This window comes from Salmo salar, chromosome ssa18, assembly GCF_905237065.1.
Source record: "Salmo salar chromosome ssa18, Ssal_v3.1, whole genome shotgun sequence".
In the NCBI taxonomy this organism is placed as follows: Eukaryota; Metazoa; Chordata; class Actinopteri; order Salmoniformes; family Salmonidae; genus Salmo; species Salmo salar.
In genome coordinates, this window is record NC_059459.1 from 57,752,735 (window position 1) to 57,775,267 (window position 22,533).

General features: G+C 45.5%; 1 protein-coding gene across 2 annotated transcripts in view; it reads left to right on the forward strand.

The window, feature by feature from the left end:
- LOC106577539 (neurexin-2) overlaps positions 1-22,533 on the forward strand; it is a 936,116-nt gene that overhangs the window by 910,524 nt on the left and 3,059 nt on the right. Inside the window, exons 19-21 of one of the 2 annotated variants that reach the window (XM_045701330.1) lie at positions 1,981-2,309; positions 10,371-10,449; positions 22,192-22,506. In XM_045701330.1, coding sequence (XP_045557286.1) covers positions 1,981-2,309; positions 10,371-10,449; positions 22,192-22,506 — 723 coding nt within the window. The remainder of the gene's footprint in view (positions 1-1,980; positions 2,310-10,370; positions 10,450-22,191; positions 22,507-22,533) is intronic. The other variant, XM_045701329.1, reaches the window with a different exon arrangement.

Consider the following 22,533-nt stretch of genomic DNA (forward strand, 5'->3'; position numbering starts at 1 on the left):
GGTGCTCAAACCGGTGCAATGATTTTCATGTACGTTTGCGGATGATAAACGGTTTCCACCAGATTCCATCGCCGAAAAGTCAAAATTGGCTAATATCGTAAAAATTTATGAAATGTGCTTTTTGGCCATGGTAAACACGGGTGAAATTACTTTTACTTCTGTGTAACTGAGATTAGATCTGTATTAACAGTGGACAAATACCAAAATATAGTTTCAGAGTCGATTTTTCCTTTTAAGTGTCATCGTTAGGGGATGGGAGAGTATCCCTATTGGGGTTCAGATGGACCTAATGATCACATCTAATGATGGCATGGCATGTGTAATGGACTGTCTCACTGGAGGCTTTATGCACACAGCATGCATACACAGGCATAGACATGCTCATACACACACACACACACGTACACACGCAGACATGCTCACAATACGTTATTAAGCCAGTAAGAAAGTCATGTTTTTTCTTTTAATTGAAAGGGAATGGGAGCTATTTTCCATTTCTGTCCTCTAAATGATTGAAGTCTATCCTCTAGGGGTTTGTAATGTAGAGGACAGTAATGTAGAAATGTAAACATAATCTTTATAATTGCACACATTCCACACACATTAGATGGGCACACACACACACACACACACACACACACACACAAACACTCAAAGTATCCCATTACCATGATCTGTCATCACTGGGGAGTCCATCCCACACATACTAGTGTGCATGATCCATTTCACACACACACACACACACACACACACACACACACACACACACACACACACACACACACACACACACACACACACACACACACACACACACACACACACACACACACACACACACACACTCCCAACAGGCATTGATTAATCCATAAAGAGGGCCAATTTGGCTTCCCCTCTGCTCCTTCCCCTCTCTGCAGTAATTACCTCATCAAATCTCAACCCACTTCCTCCAAAACAATATCCTACAGTAATCCTCCTCTCCCCCCCACCACACCCCCCGGGAGGCCCATTAATGTGGTCAAGGGTCATCACTTCTGATATCCAACCTGATTGGCCCAGCATGACACCCCATCCACTGAGAAAACAAGTGTGAGGGAAGCAGAGGGGAAAGAAAAGAGGACTGATATCAGCAAAGAAAAAAATGATCTTCAGATCACCCCCCTCCACCAACCCCTGGTAACACATTAGTAATGGAACATGCAAATGAGCCGAACCCTCATCTGTCCAATCCAGATGCATAGTAATGACTGGAGGACCATAAGAGAGAGAGCGCTGTTGAATTAAACATTAAATTATTTCCTCAGAAGTGGTTTATTTTTCCTAAACGGCTTCTCCGTCTCCATACTTTGGGATGGGATTTATTTAATTTTTTTTGTCTGTCCGAGGCAGTTCATCATTTGTGCTGTGTCTCAGGTGCATTGGGGTCGATGACACCGGGCTCTGTAATGTATTCCATCTCTGTGGCGAATGCGATGCGACTCCACCCAGCCCCCAGCCTCAGGGTCAGCCCACGGCTACACCCTGCAATCTATTAGACTGCCAGTTTCCACATTCTTCAGTCTCTGCTGTGAAACTGAGTGGCCCGCGTGTGTCGGAATCGAGCCATAATGGCCGCCACCTGTAGCAGCACGGCTCAGGCAAGGTTCCAATCTCCTTAACGCGTTACCAGGGGAAAATCCCCCCATGTGATGGATACTGTCCCCCATTGTTTCACTCTGTCTGTCTGTGTGTGAGTGAGTGTGGGGAATTGGGATGTGTGTTGTGCAGCCTACGAAGAGACAAAGACTGATGGTGTCTTCTTTCGCCGCTTCTCTCTCCTCTTTCCGCTTTTTGCTTTCTCTTCTCTCTCTATTTGTTTCTCTGCCCACCTATCTATCTTCACCCCCTTTCTCTTTCTCCTACCCTCATTTTATCTCCCACCTCTCTCTTCCCTCTTTCTCCTTTCTGCATCTTCCCAACTTTCTCTCCTCCCTCCACTAGGTCGACAGTTGACCATCTTCAACAGCCAGGCGTTCATCAAGATTGGTGGTGGTGGCGGCGACAAGGCCCGTCACTTCCAGGGCCAGATCTCGGGCCTCTACTACAACGGGCTGCAGGTACTCAAGCTGGCAGCCGAGGGTGACCCCAACGTGCAGGCCAAGGGCAACCTGCGGCTAGTGGGCGACGTGCCCTCAGTGCTCACCACGGACACCACCAGCACCACGCCGCTGGCCGACATGTCCACCACCATCATGGAGACAACCACGACCATGGCTACCACCACCACCCGCAAGCAGCGTTCACCCACCATGAGGGACAGTGTCACACAGGTTAGTAGGGGAGGTCTGGGGTGATGTGGGGGGAGGTGAGGGGGGAACTGGGGTGGAGTGGGGAGGAGGTGAGGGGGGAACTGGGGTGGAATGGGGAGGAGGTGGGGGAACTGGGGTGGAGTGGGGAGGAGGTGGGGGGGAACTGGGGTAGAGTGGGGAGGAGGTGAGGGGGAACTGGGGTGGAATGGGGAGATGGTGGGGGGAACTGGGGTGGAGTGGGGAGGAGGTGAGGGGGGAACTGGAGTGGAGTGGGGAGGAGGTGGGGGGAACTGGGGTGGAGTGGGGAGGAGGTGGGGGGAACTGGGGTGGAGTGGGGGAAGGTGAGGGGGGAACTGGGGTGACGTGGGGAGGAGGTGAGGGGGAACTGGTGTGGAGTGGGGGGGAACTGGGGTGGAGTGGGGAGGAGGTGAGGGGGAACTGGGGTGGGGTGGGGGGGAGGTGAGGGGGAACTGGGGTGGGGTGGGGGGGAGGTAAGGGGGAACTGGGGTGGAGTGGGGAGGAGGTGGGGGGGAACTGGGGTTGAGTGGGGAGGAGGTGGGGGGGAACTGGGGTGAGGTGGGGGGAGGTGAGGGGGGAACTGGAGTGGAGTGGGGAGGAGGTGAGGGGGAAACTGGTGTAGAGTGGGGAGGAGGTGAGGGGGGAACTGATGTAGAGTGGGGAGGAGGTGAGGGGGGAACTGGTGTGGAGTGGGGGGGAACTGGGGTGGAGTGGGGAGGAGGTGGGGGGAACTGGGGTGAGGTGGGGGGGAGGTGAGGGGGGAACTGGAGTGGAGTGGGGAGGAGGTGAGGGGGAACTGGTGTAGAGTGGGGAGGAGGTGAGGGGGGAACTGGTGTAGAGTGGGGAGGAGGTGGGGGGGAACTGGGGTGGAGTGGGGAGGAGGTGGGGGAACTGGGGTGGAGTGGGGAGGAGGTGGGGGGAACTGGTGTGGAGTGGGGAGGATGTGAGGGGGGAACTGGGGGGAAGTGGGGAGGAGGTGGGGGGAACTGGTGTGGAGTGGGGAGGAGGTGAGGGGGGAACTGGGGTAGAGTGGGGAGGAGGTGAGGGGGAACTGGGGTGGAGTGGGGAGAAGGTGAGGGGGAACTGGGATAGAGTGGGGAGGAGGTGAAGGGGGAACTGGGGTGAGGAGGTGAGGGGGGAACTGGGGTGGAGTGGGGAGGAGGTGGGGGGGAACTGGGGTGGAGTGGGGAGGAGGTGAGGGGGGAACTGGGGTGGGGTGGGGAGGAGGTGGGGGGGAACTGGGGTAGAGTGGGGAGGAGGTGAGGGGGAACTGGGGTGGAGTGGGTAGGAGGTGGGGAGGAACTGGGGTGGAGTGGGGAGGAGGTGAGGGGGGAACTGGGGTGGAGTGGGGAGGAGGTGGGGGGGAACTGGGGTGAGGTGGGGAGGAGGTGGGGGGAACTGGGGTGGAGTGGGGAGGAGGTGGGGGGGAACTGGGGTGAAGTGGGGGGGAAATTGGGGTGGAGTGGGGAGGAGGTGGGGGGGGAACTGGGGTGAGGTGGGGAGGAGGTGGGGGGGAACTGGGGTGGAGTGGGGAGGAGGTGAGGGGGGAACTGGGGTGGAGTGGGGAGGAGGTGAGGGGGGAACTGGGGTGGAGTGGGGAGGAGGTGAGGGGGGTCTGGGGTCATGACTGTTTCATAGTAGTTATTCCTCTACAGAATCATACAAACTTTCTGTAGCTACGTCTCTCTGTTTGGCCAAAGTTTGACATTCAGAACTTCAAACGAGCCCGTTAACAAGTCTAGTATACCCCATTAGAGCAATCCAGACGGGCATTTTGATTCCTTCTAAAGCAAAATCACAGATCGAAGCCCAGACACATTGTTAGAGGCAATATGAATCACATCCATCCAGACCAATCACAAGTAGCCAGACAGTTGTGGCATCGAAGGAATAAACGCAAATAAATTCCTTGCCTCAATTACCCTGCCTCACCCTCTCAACATGTTGTTATCCTGTGTGCGTGTGTGTTCGAGTGTGTCTAGTATACACGTCCCCATACAAAGGCTAAGTTTTCCTAGCACTAATCTCAACATGTTACGATCACTCGATCCACCAATCCTGGAAGTGGCAATTGGGGAACAACGGGCGATAGAGCAATTAGGTCAACTAGACACACAGTCCGTATGCTGTCACAATGCCGCTCCCCACGCAACCCATAATAAGCTGTAATAACAGGCCATTGTCCTCCAAGAGAGGGAATCGTTTCTTCCAATTTCACAGCCCATACCGTCTATTAATTAGCCGCAAGCCGCATGCATTGTAATGTAATACAGCGCAGCTACATTAGCAGTATGCTGTAGTAGTGTGGTGGTATAGCGTTAGAATAGTATTAGGATCCAGGCGCCCAGAGAGAAATGGGAGTTAGCTGGAGGACTAGCTGTTGGTTTTAGAGTGTAAAAGTTTTTCTTCCAACCACTTTTGCTATATTGATTGAGCGTGCCTGACACAACTTGAACAAACGGAATAGTCCCAAAAGTTCAAACACCACACATCTGCAATTCCAGGTAGGCTCAATTTATACTCGCACTGGCAATACGATCCGGAGAATTCGTACAGAGGGTGTGACGCAATCGCGGAGCCTCTGGAGGCTTGTGGAGGCCAAATCGAGCTCTGTGCCACGTCGCCGTGCGCCTTCCAAATTACGGCACCATGAAGAGGGCTCTGTTTGGCGCCGTAATACCTCCACATTGACATGATTGGTTGACGGTAGGTGAGGGCGGGAGGTCCTGTAGAAACACAAACTCTCTTCCTTCACAACAGCTCTGCTGTGGTCCGCCAAGCGCAGGAAGTATGAATGCTCTTTCTGCGGAAGCAGCATCGCAGTAAATACTGTCGGACGTCAGATTGACCATGCTTAGCCTATTAGGTTAGGTTGGGTGAAGCGCAGTTCTAACAAGCTGTGGCTGTTTCTGCCATTTCAAAAAGATTTGCGTGGTGTTGCATGGCGAAGACGTTAAGCTAAAAGTAACATTAACATTGGGTTTCTCTCAAACAGCTTGTTCATTATCACCCTCCTTGTCCTCGGAAGCTTACCTGAGATCAATCACACAAACCTCTTGGCCTGACAGCCTACCTTTGACAACCATGACGAAGCGTTCTCTGCCTTAGGACATTGCTCTCATACCAACTACCTACCTCCCACTCTTTCTTTCTCCCATCTATCTTTGCCTCCATTTTCCTAACTCACCACACTTGAAAGCGAAGGCCCGTCTCACTCCTCTTTCGCTCCTCTCTTGCTTTCTCTCTCTCTCTCTCTCTCTCTCTCTCTCTCTCTTCTCAGCCAATAACAACAGTGCTAATTACTGTGTGGAACTAAAAGCTTCTCGGATAGAGAAAGCGAGAGAGGGCTGGAGAAAGATGGAGAGACGGAGAGCAAGTAGGATGCGAGAGTGAAAGACAAAAGAAGAGACGGAGCGTGCCGGGGGGGGTGAGGGGGTGTAAGGGTAGACTAGAGAGATGTGGGCGTCTTATGCTACCAGCTACCGCACTGCAAACACCAATCAAGTCTTATCTAATTGAATGTTCGCGTTTGGGCAGCCGTTGTTTGTGTCCCTTTTGGGACTTTTTCCAGCATCATCCTTCCCTCATCGCGCTGCGTAGCCGGAGCCACAGTCCTTTGATTTCAGCTTCACTAAATTCAATAAATGAGTGGAAAATGAGCTTAATTATCTCTATACAGCATTATCAAAGCAGTCAGGGACTGCCTGTGTACTCTATCCATTGGTTTGGAGAAGGGGAGTAGAAAAGGAGCTCAGACAATGTGGACTGTACAAAGATCAATGCTGCTAGCTACTTTATCCTTCCAGAGTCCTGTGTGTATAATGCGACGGTTGTAGCGTTAGTACCGCGCCATTATCAATACAGAAAGATTGTCCTTCCAAAGTGAACGCTCTGGAGGATGCTGCAACTGGCTCTACTATTAGGAACGGAGCTCGGTAACCCCTGTAGAGTTCCATTACGCATTGGGCTGCGTCCCAAATGGCACCCTTTTCCCTATACAGTGCACTACTTTTGACCAGAGCCCTATCTGCCCTGGTTAAAAGTTGTGCCCTAGATGAGGGATATGGTTCCATTTGGGCCATTACCAGTGTTATATCTGATTACCTCTTTCCTGGTGGTCTGCGGTTTAGCTACTCTCTGTGCCGAGCTAGTAAACGTAAGATCAGTGTAACCTAAACTGGATATGCACTGCTCATCTTTTACGTGCCTGTCTCCGTCTCTGTGTGTGTCTACAATGCATGTATGTGTCACTCAATATGTATTCCATATCAATGTCTCTCTACTGGCCTCTAGGCAGACTAGACATCGGTGTGTAGAAGTGTGTAATGACAAGGCTCCTTAGCGGGTGTTGTTTTGTGTGCTGTGAAATAGACAGCCATCTTGAGAAATGTCTGTAGGCGTCCTGGTGCCCAGAGGCACATTCAGCTCTAGCAGATAGCTGGTGTTTCTGTTTGTATGGCGCTCCACCACGGCGCTGTTTATAATTAACGAGCGTAATGTTTATTGCCTGACATGCGGCGCACCAAAGTCATAACACAAGTCCTAGTCCTGCCGTGTGTTTTTATAGGCAATATTACAGTTCTTCCACATTTCGCAGAGATTTTCACAAATTTGAACAGCTTTGCTATATTGCCTTGTGCCTATACGGGAGCACATGATAATCCCGAAATAACCTTTTATTACGAAAAGCAAAAACCCGGAGAAAGAAGTCATTACGAACGAGTTACTCAACCAAGTACCGTGATGACAAAGTATATGATCTAAGCCTCCTTAACGCTCCCCAGTCAGCCGATGCTTTGTTGGGCTAACCCAGCTTTCCCCACTCTAACGGATGGCTCTGTCATTGCCCTGCTCTTCCTGGTGTGTGTCCCTTTTGCTCCACTAATGGCTGATGTGTCATTTTCACGGCCCGGCGAGCTCGCCTTGCTCTCTCTCCCTGACGAACACAGGCCCAGATTGGGCTCCTCTGGCGGACAAGGAGAGAGTGGAGACAGGGAGAGGGAAATGGAGGAAGGGGGAGGAGACAGGGAGAGGGAAATGGAGGAAGGGGGAGGAGAGGTGGAGTGTTGAGAAGCAGACGGAGGCAAAAGGAGAGAGAGAGAGGGAGACAGAGGAGACAGAGAAATGGAGCAAGGGAGGACAGGAAGAGACAGAACATGAGTATTGAGTTTTGGGGGTCGAAAGAAAACTAGCGGGAGCAGAAAGACAATGAAGACAAAGACGAAGGAAAGGCGAACATGTCACCACCCCCCCCCCCTAAATCCCATATGACACATTACATCCATAGCTGAAACAGCTCCATCCCTTTACAGCTGTAGAAACCCAGATCACACGGTAACATTCAACAACTAAGAGGGCCGCCCATCAGATCCTATTGATTTTCTCACTTCCATTTCCTGGGCAGCTGATCTGATGGGGCACTCCTATTCCTATAGAAAGGTTTGTGGTCGTACGCACATCCTTAAAAACATAGGCGCTGGGCTAAGAAAGAAAACTAGTATAGAACAAGAAGGCCCACACACTGTCAAAGCTCCCAATTCGCCGGTTTATTGACAAGGTTTCGATCGTCTCGACCCTGTCCACATGGCCCATTCATTAGTCATGCAGTGTTTACATGGAGCTTGCTAGCTTTGCGTCCCAGCACACATACACACACAGGATACACACACTCTGTGGTCTGTGTAGTTAATAGGACATCCAACTCGGTAATTGCACTACAGTATGTATACTATACAGCCGCAGCCGGGGCCCAAGCTAACGTCTCAGCACTGGTTTAACAAGCCTGTAGCCCCTCGACCACTCAACGGGACAGGGGGACGGGACACAGGCAAGCGAACCCAAATGTACATTTCTCCTGCAAGCCGGAGCAACAAAAAAGCTGTGAGCTGCCCGTTGCGAGACACTTTGACCATGGCAAAAAATGCTTTGATGGTTTAAAGAAGAACATACTTTTTCATGTGTTCGTTTTTACCCTGATAGAAGACTAGATGCTACAGAATGGGGGAAGTCATCACTTCTCCTGCGTTGACCCCAATTTGGAGGCTGTGGTTTGGGGTAAACTAAGATCCGTAGGAGCCCCTCCTATGCACAGTCAGGGCATGTGATCTCTCAAACCTCACCTCGAGGAGCCCACTCCGGACAAAGTTTCCCCTTGGGACAGATCTAGGGTCAGCTTCCCCTCCTACAATCTTAACCTTACCTGTTAGTGGTGGAAATGCAAAACTGACCCAAGATCAGTGTCTAGGGTCTACGTCACAATACTCCGTGTACCACCAGCCATTACATTTGGTATGTTCAGGTACTAGCACACCTGATTCAACTAATCAAGAGCTTGATGATTGGTTGACCAGTTGAATGATGCTGGTACTAGAATAGATTAAATGAGTATAACTGTCATGTGGTACTCGAGAAGAGATTCTGGAAACACTGGCCTGCATGAGTGGAAAGTATTGCAGCAACACGTCAGCAGTGCAGGTTGGGCAGGTTGCGCCGATGAAATAAGTGAATGTCTGCATTCCTAACACCAGGGGGAGTAATTGAGATCATTCCTTGACAACGTACAGCTTCTAATAGCAAGTGTTACTGAGTGGACTGCAATTAGTATATTCCAATAGCAAGTGTTACTGAGTGGACTGCAATTAGTATATTCTAATAGCACGTGTTACTGAGTGGACTGCACTTAGTATATTCTAATAGCAAGTGTTACTGAGTGGACTGCAATTAGTATATTCTAATAGCAAGTGTTACTGAGTGGACTGCACTTAGTATATTCTAATAGCAAGTGTTACTGAGTGGACTGCAATTAGTATATTCTAATAGCATGTGTTACTGAGTGGACTACTCTAGCTCAATAAATAAATACAAGCTCTATTGTAGTGCCATTGTCAAACATGAGGATATTTTCACTTCAGATATTCCTTGATATCTAGGTGAAGTTTTAAAGCTGTATTCCTAAAATGTAAACGTAAAAATACCAATACTGTTAGGCATGGACTCCAACCCCACCTTCATATTTTCCTTCCTCTACATCTGTCTCCCCCCTCTCGTTAATGCCTTTCTATATCAATAAAGAGAAATTACAAATAAAATATACTGTATATTAGAAGACCACTACTTTGAAATCACAGAATGTTAGAAATTCATTCTAGGTTACATAATTGGATATTTGTTATCAAAGGGAGCGCTGGTCATTTAGGATGGAAATGAAATGGAAGATGCAGATTTTGCCATGTTCTCATTAAGCCCATCTGAGAGGCCCAGATGGACACACACACACACACACACACACACTCACTCACTCACTCTCTATCTTGCTCTCACACATACATGCACACCCACACACACACCCACACACACATAAGTGAATGCATCCTGTCTGTGGATACATAATGGATGGAGAGAGGTTAAACTCTGTGTACAGAGTGAACAGATCACCGTGCTCAAAGGAATTGTGCTGCCCATGTTAAAAGCCCTCATCCCTCCCACCTATATTCCATCAGGCTGAACTCATCTTGAATATTAACTTGAGCCTGGGGGTTGAGGATAATAGACTAGACAATGTGCTTCCTAGCAGCACAAGTGGGTGAGAGGGATAGTACACGAGGAACAGAGTTCTGAATGGGCTTTTTGTATGGGGGCTATTAGCCTAGCTTCCACTAGCTCGTTGTGGCTCTGGGCTTAATGGACTTCAACAATTGGTTTTCACTGGGTTGTATTTTATGTGGGGATCTCAAAATGGAGGGGTGTCAGCTCGGTTGCCATTCTGTTTCTGCGTGACGATGATGAACGACTTGGCTAAAGCAGAAACAGAGTAATGACTAAGTTGAAGTTATGACTTTGCAGTAGGCTTACCTTGTTCTTTCGTGCATGACAGGTTGCATGATGGGTAAGGTTTAGGTTTAGGCTACCTGACCAGGGACCCTAGTTACACTATATCCTACAACCAGGGCCGAGTTGTTCCTGGACAGGTCCTAGGGTCAGGAAAAACGTATCTCTGTCTGGGTAGTAGAACACGCACTCACACTCTTCTATCTGCCTCTTTCTCCTTCTTCATCTCTGTTCTAGAACACGGATGATCTGTTGGTAGCATCTGCTGAGTGTCCCAGCGATGACGAGGACTTGGAGGAGTGCGAGCCTGGAAATGGTGAGTCCACTCTGGGGGTTCTGTGTCCACTACAGGGGTCCACCAGCCCAGCAGAGACCCACAACAGAAACAGCTAGCTCCCCTTACCCACTTTATTCTACTACTGTGACCTCATGACCTCCCACATGCAGCCCTGATTGGTCAGATGTGTGCCCACCCTGGTTTCTCATTGGCTAAGGTTCAAAGCTGTGAAGTGACAGTTCCTAAGTCTCCGGAGCCATCTGCGGGGCAGCTTTGCATCCTGATTGGGTAGCAGCTGGTGCTAGGCCAGCTGTTGCACCAATCAGCCACTCCGTTCTTAACGATTCCGGACAGGTTCAACATTGAACTCCTCTTGACCGTCTGCCTCACAGCGGGCTCGGAGCTGAGCGATGTCGGAGTGAGCGGAAAGGTCAAAACGAACTTCTGAGAGGGGATGGAGAGGGCCTGTGAAAAGGGCAGGATGTTGACTGTGGTTTCAAGACATAGTGCGCTGGCTGGTTGCCAGGGAACTGCCAAGAACTCTTACATGAATCAGAATGCTAAGACTGCCAGAGCTAATCTCTACTGGGCGTGTTTCTGTGTTTTCCAGAAGGCCCAAATCAAACGCGTACGCTAAACAAACTAGGAGGTGTAGAAATAACTCTAGCCTAGGAAATAACCTTTATAAAACCATCAGGAACATTTTGTTAACGTTCCGTTTTTTTATATTCATGTTTTTATTTGATGTGGAGTAGAACTCATTCTGGATTATATTACGTTTTGACTATATTGATTCAGTAATGTCAAGGCGACTTTACATCGAATGAAACGCTTATTACACTTTAAGTGGGTGAAATATTCTACACTACGTCGATTATCTTTGTGGTTTCACTGTAGTTGGTGGAAGCTGAAATTGTCTTCTTATCAGAAGCAGTTTTTGGTGACTGACTGCTGCCCAAAAGTAATCTCTCTAGAGAGGAGAGCAACACACACACACACGCCTCCAGATAGACACCAGTCTGTCTCTGACCATCACCCCCGAGACACAACAACAATCATACAGACAGGACAGCATTATCCCTCCTACCTATAAGACCGTGAAAGACACACACACACACGCACACAGAAGCACGAACACACACACACATACACACATTGCACACCCACACACAAAATCTCTCTCTCACTCACTTTCGCTCTCACACACACACACACACACACACACACACACACACACACACACACACACACACACACACACACACACACACACACACACACACACACACACACACACACACACACACACACACACACACACACACACACACACACACACACACACACACCCCTCCCCCTGCTGTTCTCCATTGTCCCAGTCAGGTTACGTATTCTGAACCAGTGGAGGTCGGTGCCATTTAAGATGAGGGAGGACGATAATTTTTTTATGAGCATGGACTTATTTTTATTACAGCGTATTGGATGACTGTCATTCATATTCCATTCACCCAGCTCAATGTAACAGCGATAGCTTTAGGCTACTACATGATACTTGAATGTTCCCTATACCCATCATCAGGTTGCTACAACCTAGTCTATGAATGAAAGTTTACAATGTAGGTGCACAGTTGGAGGGATTTGTTTGTTGTAATCAAGGTAACAGACAGTGATACATTCAACACTGCCTTGTACTCTCTTGCCTGCATCTAGCAGATCTAGGGTGTAATCTTTAGTCCTAGTCCAACATTTGCAAAAGAGATTTTCTGTTGGACAAATTCAGATATGTTTATCCCTGTTTCGTTCCATTTTCTTTTGTTTAAGAAACGTTTTTTAACACAATCGGCTGAATGAATACACCCCTGATCACACACAAACACAGTTCACTTTCATAGCAGCCACATACAAACAGCATGATCCCTTTGCTCGTTGTAATTTCTTCTTGCATCTACACTCTCTCCTCCTCTCTCACCTGGACTTCAGTGAACAACACCAGTGGTCTGTGACCAGGCAAAAAACACTTTCCAAGCCAAACCTTCATAACCTAATAGATTATAGAACTAATGCATTAGTAAACCCGCTACAATCATGCAGAACAGTGTACAGTCAGCAAGCAGTTTAGCAGTTACACCGGTTGGCCCCAGTGGAAATAAGTTAGTGTTCGATAGCCATAGCCAGCTAGCTAACATTGCATCCCTCTTGAGCCAGGTGTTTGAGTAGACTAAACTAGAAAGCTGCATTCGCTAGCAACTTGAAAGTGAAAAAAATACTATGAAATGTCTCTCTCCCCCTTTCTCTTGATTCTCCATATTTTTTGAAGAAATGTCTTTCACTCTCTTTGAGTCATATACTCACCACGTTTTATGCACTGCAGTGCTACAGTAGTTAGGTGTAGCTTATGCTTTCAGTACTAGATTCATTCTCTGATTCTTTGATTGGGTGGACAAAATGTCAGTTCCTGCTGCAAGAGTTCATGCTGCAACCTTCATTGCAAAACAGTGTGTTTTAATACATTTTTTGGTGACGGGAATATATTTAGTCTAGTTTTATTAAAAAATTATAACTTTTTTACATTTCTCTATTTTCATTTTTATGAAATTCACTGAGGTCTTGCCCTTCCTCCTCTGAGGAGCCTCCACTGCTGTAAATATTGTAGACAGCCACAGCCAATAGTCATGATCTGATATGAGCCAATGACTGGGGAGATCTACCTCTCATGTCAGCCGATTGTGGAGCCCTGCTCCATCCATTTCTATTGGAGCTGAAGCAGGAGACCTGTTCCGAGACGGCCTTGATTTGTCTCTGAAATATGGGATGGAGCACTAATGAGAATTTGATATTGATCAATACGGTTAGCTCACTACTGTAACAAGCAGCTGCTTTGCTCTGGCAAGGTTTGTTCATGCTCCACGGCTATATTCAGAAATAGTAGGTATAGTAGAGTTGTAATTGTAAAGGACTGTTGGTGTTTCTGTTGATTCACTACATCGAGAGCATCTTGTTGTACCGGTTTTGTTTTATTCCTCCCTTTAAAAGGTGTTTGTGTTTCCTTGGAGGAAAGTGCAGAAAGCTCAAACCATTTTTTGTTGTCGTTGTTTTTGTTGTAATTCTCTGATGGCTTTTCTAAAGGGAGACAAGTCCAAAGAGAGATACAGACAGGCACACACACACACACACACACACACACACACACACACACACACACACACACACACACACACACACACACACACACACACACACACACACACACACACACACACACACACACACACACACAGATAAAGATAAAGAAAGGGAGACAGAACTAGGATGGCGACAGAGAGGGAGAGGAGTGAGTCGGATCATAAAAGAAAGAAGGGGCCGCAGCCGAGGGGGAGAGAGAGGGAGAGGGAGAGGGAGAGAGAGAGGGAGGGAGGGAGAGAGAGGGAGCGAGATTCCACATCTTGGAGGAGTGACTGGCATTGAGATGTGCATCACGTCCCCTTACTCTCCAAAGAGAGAAGGAGTGGAGGAGAGAGAGAGAGAGAGAGAGAGAGAGAGAGAGAGAGAGAGAGAGAGAGAGAGATATAGATGTGGGGATCCCTCCGATTAGTTTTCTATCTGCCCTGCCTGCCTCTCCCACCGGGCTAATTAATCTTTGGCCTCGTTAGGCTTGCTGTAATTACATCATCCAACAAGCCTGGATTTGGTTTCGCTCACTTTTAATGAGCCCCAGCCAGAATAGGGAGAATACATAGCAGGGATCCCTTTAACAAAACCCTGCTATCTACACTGCAGCATCAGCTTTGGAGGAGTCGCAGGCACGCACGCACAGACAGACAGACAGACAGACAGACAGACAGACAGACAGACAGACAGACAGACAGACAGACAGACAGACAGACAGACAGACAGACAGACAGACAGACAGACAGACAGACAGACAGACAGACAGACAGACAGACATCACAGCTAGCTCCAGTCTACTCTCTCTAGCCTGCTAACAATCCGCCTCTTGCTGTTTGAGTTTTTATTGTCCTTGATGTCTTTTGTATTTACATTGTCGTTGTTTTCCTTTGTTCTTGTCTTTTTTACCTTTTATCATTTTTATTGGTTGTTGGCACAACGGGTGGGTAGTTGTTTTGGTTGGGTTGGAAAGGGATGGTGGCTTGGAGGGGGTGGAGATAGGGGGGGCTGTGGGAGGGTCTTGGATGGTTGAGAGGTAGCTCTCGGGGGGAACTCTGGTTGGGGACGGCGGGTGGCCTGGCAGTCGGGAGCGTTGGGCCGGTGGGTGAGAGGTCGCTGGTTTGGGTCCCCGAGTCGAGTGGGTGGGGGATCTGACGATTTGCCCTTGGGCGGGGCGCTTGACCCTGGTTGCTCCTGTGGGTCGCTCTGGATGGGAGCGCCAGCTAGATGACTGGAATGTAATGTAAATATTGAGCAGCATCACTGCAGGTAGAGTGTATGTTTTAATATTCAATTTTGAAAAACGACAACAAAAATCTATCTGTTTTTCTCGCTCGAACTTCTTTCTCCCTCCCTATCCCTCCCAATTTCTTTCCCTCTCACTTTTTCATCATCTCTCCCTTTCTTACCTTGTCCTTTTCTTCTTCTTTTCTCTCCCTGCCCCCCCCCCCTTTCTTTCTCTCTCTCTCTCTCCCCCTCTTTCATCCATTTACCCTTACAGTAACGTCTCTTGAGAGGAACAGGTGACAGGGTTATCACAGGGCACCACGTCAGTGAGATCGAAAGTTCAGTTCCCCGGCCAGACCTGCTCTGAGACAGCAATAAATAATTAATCATGAAACTTCCCCTTTAAAGAACAAACGGTGAGACCGAAGTAATGTGATTGAAAATCCAAACCCAGCCCCTTTAACTTCTCATAGACAGCACTGCAGCCCCCCCTGTGGACAAACGGACCCATTGAGCTCAATATGGCGATGTTGATATATTTCATATCACCTTAGCTAGATTATATACCCTCTAGACTCTATAGCTATAGCCATTTTGGGTCATACAGGGCAATTTAAAATGATCACATTGCCTGTAGCAATATCTTCCTTTTCCTCTTGCGTATATATTATACCGTGTCTAAATAAAGATTTTCCTAGGAAGCCAATCTGTGCTGGTTAATGCGTTGCGTATATTTCCATAAGTCAACAGAGACTAGAGTTGAGGCATTTTCTTGATATCAATATATTATATTGGGTGTCTTATGAGGTACTTAAAATCCAATATGTTCACTGAGACAGAATATCAAGCAGCTTCAGCTCTTCAATCTCCTCATGTGGACAAAAACACTGTAGCAATATCCTATTAAAAATAAATTCATGTTCAAGAAATCACATTAAAAATGTAATTACAAAATAATAATATTACTGAACAAAAGATAACAGGGGTCCAAATATCTCTCCAGCCAGCACACGATGTTAGCACAGTTAGGATAACCGGAATCGCCATGGGATGTCTACCCACAACTGTGAACAATTTCTAACAAATTTCGTTTGCCAGATTTGTTTTTCCTCTTTGTTCAGTAATTAGTATGTGGATTTTAGTATGCTCTGCAAATACTTCATTTGGATGAAACATCTGTCCCTTGTTTTTTATAGTAATACATGTTATAGTCTTAAGTACCATTGTAGCTTAAGAAAATGAATAATAACAAACAGAAAACATCTCAGTAAATATGTTAGAGAGAGATGAGAAAACACTGACAGTAAATATGTTAGAGAGAGAAGAGAAAACACTGACAGTAAATATGTTAGAGACAGATGAAAAAACACTGACAGTAAATATGTTAGAGAGAGATGAGAAAACACTGACAGTAAATATGTTAGAGAGAGATGAGAAAACACTGACAGTAAATATGTTAGAGAGAGAAGAGAAAACACTGACAGTAAATATGTTAGAGACAGATGAAAAAACACTGACAGTAAATATGTTAGAGAGAGATGAGAAAACACTGACAGTAAATATGTTAGAGAGAGAAGAGAAAACACTGACAGTAAATATGTTAGAGACAGATGAAAAAACACTGACAGTAAATATGTTAGAGAGAGAAGAGAAAACACTGACAGTAAATATGTTAGAGAGAGAAGAGAAAACACTGACAGTAAATATGTTAGAGACAGATGAAAAAAAACTGACAGTAAATATGTTAGAGAGAGATGAGAAAACACTGACAATAAATGTTAGAGAGAGATGAGGAAACACTGACAGTAAATATGTTAGAGATGAGAAAACACTGACAGTAAATATGTTAGAGAGAGATGAGAAAACACTGACAGTAAATATGTTAGAGATGAGAAAACACTGACAATAAATGTTAGAGAGAGATGAGAAAACACTGACAGTAAATATGTTAGAGATGAGAAAACACTGACAGTAAATATGTTAGAGAGAGATGAGAAAAAACTGACAGTAAATATGTTAGAGAGAGAAGAGAAAACACTGACAGTAAATATGTTAGAGATGAGAAAACACTGACAGTAAATATGTTAGAGATGAGAAAACACTGACAGTAAATATGTTAGAGAGAGAAGAGAAAACACTGACAGTAAATATGTTAGAGAGAGATGAGAAAACACTGACAGTAAATATGTTAGAGAGAGATGAGAAAACACTGACAGTAAATATGTTAGAGATGAGAAAACACTGACAGTAAATATGTTAGAGAGAGATGAGAAAACACTGACAGTAAATATGTTAGAGATGAGAAAACACTGACAGTAAATATGTTAGAGAGAGATGAGAAAACACTGACAGTAAATATGTTAGAGAGAGATGAGAAAACACTGACAGTAAATATGTTAGAGATGAGAAAACACTGACAGTAAATATGTTAGAGAGAGATGAGAAAACACTGACAGTAAATATGTTAGAGATGAGAAAACACTGACAGTAAATATGTTAGAGATGAGAAAACACTGACAGTAAATATGTTAGAGAGAGATGAGAAAACACTGACAGTAAATATGTTAGAGAGAGATGAGAAAACACTGACAGTAAATATGTTAGAGAGAGATGAGAAAACACTGACAGTAAATATGTTAGAGAGAGATGAGAAAACACTGACAGTAAATATGTTAGAGAGAGATGAGAAAACACTGACAGTAAATATGTTAGAGAGAGATGAGAAAACACTGACAGTAAATATGTTAGAGAGAGATGAGAAAACACTGACAGTAAATATGTTAGAGAGAGATGAGAAAACACTGACAGTAAATATGTTAGAGATGAGAAAACACTGACAGTAAATATGTTAGAGAGAGATGAGAAAACACTGACAGTAAATATGTTAGAGAGAGATGAGAAAACACTGACAGTAAATATGTTAGAGATGAGAAAACACTGACAGTAAATATGTTAGAGAGAGATGAGAAAACACTGACAGTAAATATGTTAGAGATGAGAAAACACTGACAGTAAATATGTTAGAGATGAGAAAACACTGACAGTAAATATGTTAGAGATGAGAAAACACTGACAGTAAATATGTTAGAGAGAGATGAGAAAACACTGACAGTAAATATGTTAGAGAGAGATGAGAAAACACTGACAGTAAATATGTTAGAGAGAGATGAGAAAACACTGACAGTAAATATGTTAGAGAGAGATGAGAAAACACTGACAGTAAATATGTTAGAGATGAGAAAACACTGACAGTAAATATGTTAGAGAGAGATGAGAAAACACTGACAGTAAATATGTTAGAGATGAGAAAACACTGACAGTAAATATGTTGGAGACAGATGAGAACACTGACAGTGATTGAGAGGGAGAAGAAGAGAAAAATAATGAGAGGAAAAGAGGAAAGGTTGATATTTCATGCGTTGACCATGATCAAACAGCACTCGTCTGAGGTAGAAACTCTAGGCTGCCGAACGAGCCAACACGAGTGAGAGTTCATGGAACCCATCCAGAAGTGTTGTGTAGAAAAGCACTCGGGAAAGCAATCCGTTATAATCAACCATACGTGGTGAACGTACCTTCATCAATCAACGTCAGAATAAATGACCCACCCTCATCATAGGACGGCACGCGTGGACTCTATATTCAATGATGCACTGTGGAATGCTTTTCACTATCGAAGGCACACTACATTAGGTTTTCAAGATATGTAACTTTCAAAATGCAGATATTTGGCCCATAAGATGCATTTTGAAAGTTACATATCTTGAAAACTTGATTCCTGACATGTAAAACATTTTGGCACTATGTCAACAATGGGCTAATTAAACAAATACCAAAATATGGTTTTTGGGTGGAGTTTTCCTTTAACTAAATCAAGAATGTAGTCTTTATTAAATGGAATATTATCCAGTATAGTTGACAGTTGTGGAGATGGAGAATGATTCGACTAGAACGTACGTGTCCCTGTGTGCTCTATTCTCTTCACAGCGTAATCAAAGTTCATTCTTTATGCAGCGTATCAACTCTGAACAGTCGTTCAACCATTCATTTTTCAAGTGGCTCAGGACGAGCCAACGTGATCGGCAGAACAACTAAGTCCCGGTGTTTGTTTGGCATCCGTCGTCGATGCATCGGTTTCCCTCTTTAACGCTGAGGGGGGAAAAAAACACACCCACTTTGAGTTTTGGTTTGAACAAGGTGAGTCATCCTCTAGCGCTATGGAGATGGTGAGCTATGAAGACGAGTGACGCCACGGCAGGCTAACCTAACTACCTAACCTAACCTAACTATGGGAGAAGCTCATTCTCTCGACAGGTCAAATCCTTTTACAATGTAGTGAGTAAAGTGGATTTTCAATCTTCCAAACGAAGGGCACCGCTATGGGTTCTCTATGGGTTCTCTATGGGTTCTTGGCAGTTCTCAGTGTGATGATAACCGAAGCGTTTGAAACCTGTTTGAACATGTCCGTTCACACCAGCTGATTCATCATACAGCCAATGGTGTGGCTATGGTGGCCAACCTGTGGGTGCCATCTGACCAATCAGAAGCTGCATATGCAGTTTATGGGCACAGTCATGGGAAGGGGAGGTATACCAGAGGTGTTGATAGGACTGTGTCAAGACAAAGAGACAGTCAGTGAAGAGACAAGTAAGACGAGTGCAGCTGTACATGTAGATGCCTGTGTGGGTCTGTGTTTGGGGGTTGACAAACCGTTATCTACTCCAACCTTGGCCTTGTGGTCAACAGTAACTTTTCCTATCCAAGTACGGCACCAAGGACAACGCTTATGGCACAAAGCTGAATCACGTGGCAAGAAGCGAGTGTTGGTATCGTTTGCACTTTCACATTCTATTTCATGATAATTAGGACCAAAGGAATGCAACACATTTGAGAACAATGCAAACGCTAATAAATGAATCCACTTTTAAAGAAAGTCTTGGATTCACCTAATGATCATGACTACTTAGAGGCAGGTTCACACAGAATCTTTAGCAATTACTCAGACAAAGTGGCATTTTTTTCCCACCGATATAATCACATTGTGGCGAACAACGCCAAACATTCACCTAAGCTCACCCTCTTATCATTCTGTAGACAGGGCACACCTTGAGCAGCTTCACCAGATGCTGGACAGCTTCATAACGGCTCTTGGTTTTCTTACAACATTCCCTCGGTGTCAGACACCTGTAACTGAGCCACGCAGTAGTGGAACACAGTGAGGGGCAGGCTGCATACAGAGAGGCAGGAGGACAGCGAGGCATTCCGCTGGCACCATTTCAGTCATACAGACAGATGGCGAGGTAAAGATAGATGCAAGTCTATCTTATCCAGCAAGTCAGAATAGAAGCGAAATATCTCTAGAGTACAAGAAGACGGGAAAGTAGAAAACAATGCTCAGAATCTGACGAATTTACAGAATATGGATGACATGTCATCTAATATTCTATAGTTCTATCTTATTTTGGGTTTACGGTTTATTCATTTTCTCTGTTTACCTTTCTTTGTTCCTCAAATGTGCCAACACTCTTCAAGGTGAATCTCAACCCTCAGACACAGAAATACTCATAAAAGTAGGCACGATTATGTTGCCACGGTAACATAGCCATTTTGACTGTGCAGTAGGAGTTGTATGAGTTGGGACTGGGCTTGATCCTATAAGGTTCTATAAGGTTGAATACTGACTAACTTTCTCTTTCTCAGCATTCATGTTTTTACTCCCTTTAAAGGCCTTGTTGTTGCTCTGTGTGTTATTGTTGATTATCTTTTGAAAGGTTTTGTGTAAAAGTTGCATTATAACCCTTATGAAAGTCCCTTGCCCTACTTATTGTGGGGTTGTCAGGAAAAATGGGGGCTTGAGGGCTTGGAGGGGGCTTGAGCACTTGTGGGATATGTTGGCCTGGGAATGACAAATACAGCCCAAAATACCCTCAATACACATTTCTAGAATCCCCACTCCACACTCACTCGCTTTATCCGATCCCTATTCCGTTTAGACACACAAATTTACCTCATCAACTCAAGAAAGGGCCAGGGTTAAGAATATGTATGATTCATGTTATGGACATTTCTGTGACTAACCTTATCATTGTCCATAAAGAGAAATGTCATAATCTTTTAAACTGCCCCTAACATTTTTGCAAATTGTTTCTGTGATTGTGACCCTAACAAGATTATGGGATGCGGCAGAGGGTAGCAAATTGTTTTTTGAAGAGGGAATGTAACTTGTCATTGATATTGTGCTATGTACTGCTAACATTTTCCTATTATGTTTAACGTCTCCAATTGGTACTCCTATGTTTGTCTCAATGATTTTGTCCTGACCTATCTTTAAAGCAATGTACTGACTTCTAACACCCAAAATGTTTTATTAACTGTGGGTGTGATTATATTACAAAAGGACAAAAAAAGTCAAAATGATCCAATTCCCTCTAACACTGAATATAAAGGCATAGAGAAAAGGGGCTAAGGCATAAAGATCTGAGAAATTGTTAACTGTGTCGGGTGATAATTGGTAGAATTTGAATGTTCCTTGTTTTAGCATATCTACTGGGAGGGATGTGGGTGTTAGAACCGCATCTGTAGACTGTGTTTCGGGGTAGAAACTAGGGGCATCAGTTTCCCCCAGCTGGTCTTCAGGGTTTGAATACAGATTACAGCTAATTAGAACTGAGTCATGGAATCCACCATGCCCCCAGGCGGAATAGGATTTGAGCCATTCTTTATGAAAACTGAAAAACACAATGAATTATTTAGAGAATTATTAGATTTTTCACACACACACAACAAGATAAAGAAATGGGGTGGGGGGGTGTCGGGGGGTGGGGGGTGGGGGGGTTGTTTATCACTATCCAAGAACAATCTTACGCAGCTTTCTTTTTGTAATTTTTTTTTTCATGCAAAAATCATGCGGCCAATTTGTTGATGTAAGTGACCTGAACTCCGTGGTTTGCTATCTTATTTAACCCAAAGAAAACTGAGAGTTAGCGTAGAAATAGAACAGCATAGACAGGCAGACAGCAAAGCATAGCTTGTATCTAGTAGATGTTGATCTGTTGTTTAGTCTTTTAAACATGTTGTCCATGGACAACAGTAACATATATGTATAGTCATGTTCAGTCTAGAGCAAGGGAGATGTAAGGATAGTCAGAAAATGTATTATTATCTTTTATACTATGTATTGTACATCTGTTTAGTCAGCTTAACTCTTTAAATAGAAGACTAGAGACTAACTCAACTTTAGAACTGACCTCATGTCAGGTTTTAGTGCTGTTCTAATAATGGTGTTGCTGTTTTCATTTGATCTTTTGTTGTTTTTCTTTTTTGGTCTGGAGAGGGCGCTCTGTTCTTTACTAACACTCTTTTCCCTCCGTTGTCTCTTTCTTGTCCTAGGAGGTGAATTAGTGTTGCCCATAATAACGGTGGACTCCCTAGACCCCCCATCCATCGCCACCCGCTACCCTGTAATCCCCCCGCCCCCCACCTACCGGCCCCTCCTACCCTTCCTCGAAACGACCAAAGAGTCCCTCCCCCTGCCCAACGGTCGCCCCCCCTGCCCACTGGACCAGGAGGACTGCGAGGAGGCGGGACCCATCGAGGTGTCCGCCTATGGCTCGGGTGAGATGACCGAGTCGGACGACGAGGACTATTACAAAAACTCCCCCCTCGTCACCGACAGGACGGTCCTCCCCCCTTCCCCCAACGAGGGTGGCATCCATAACCCCCATGACCATC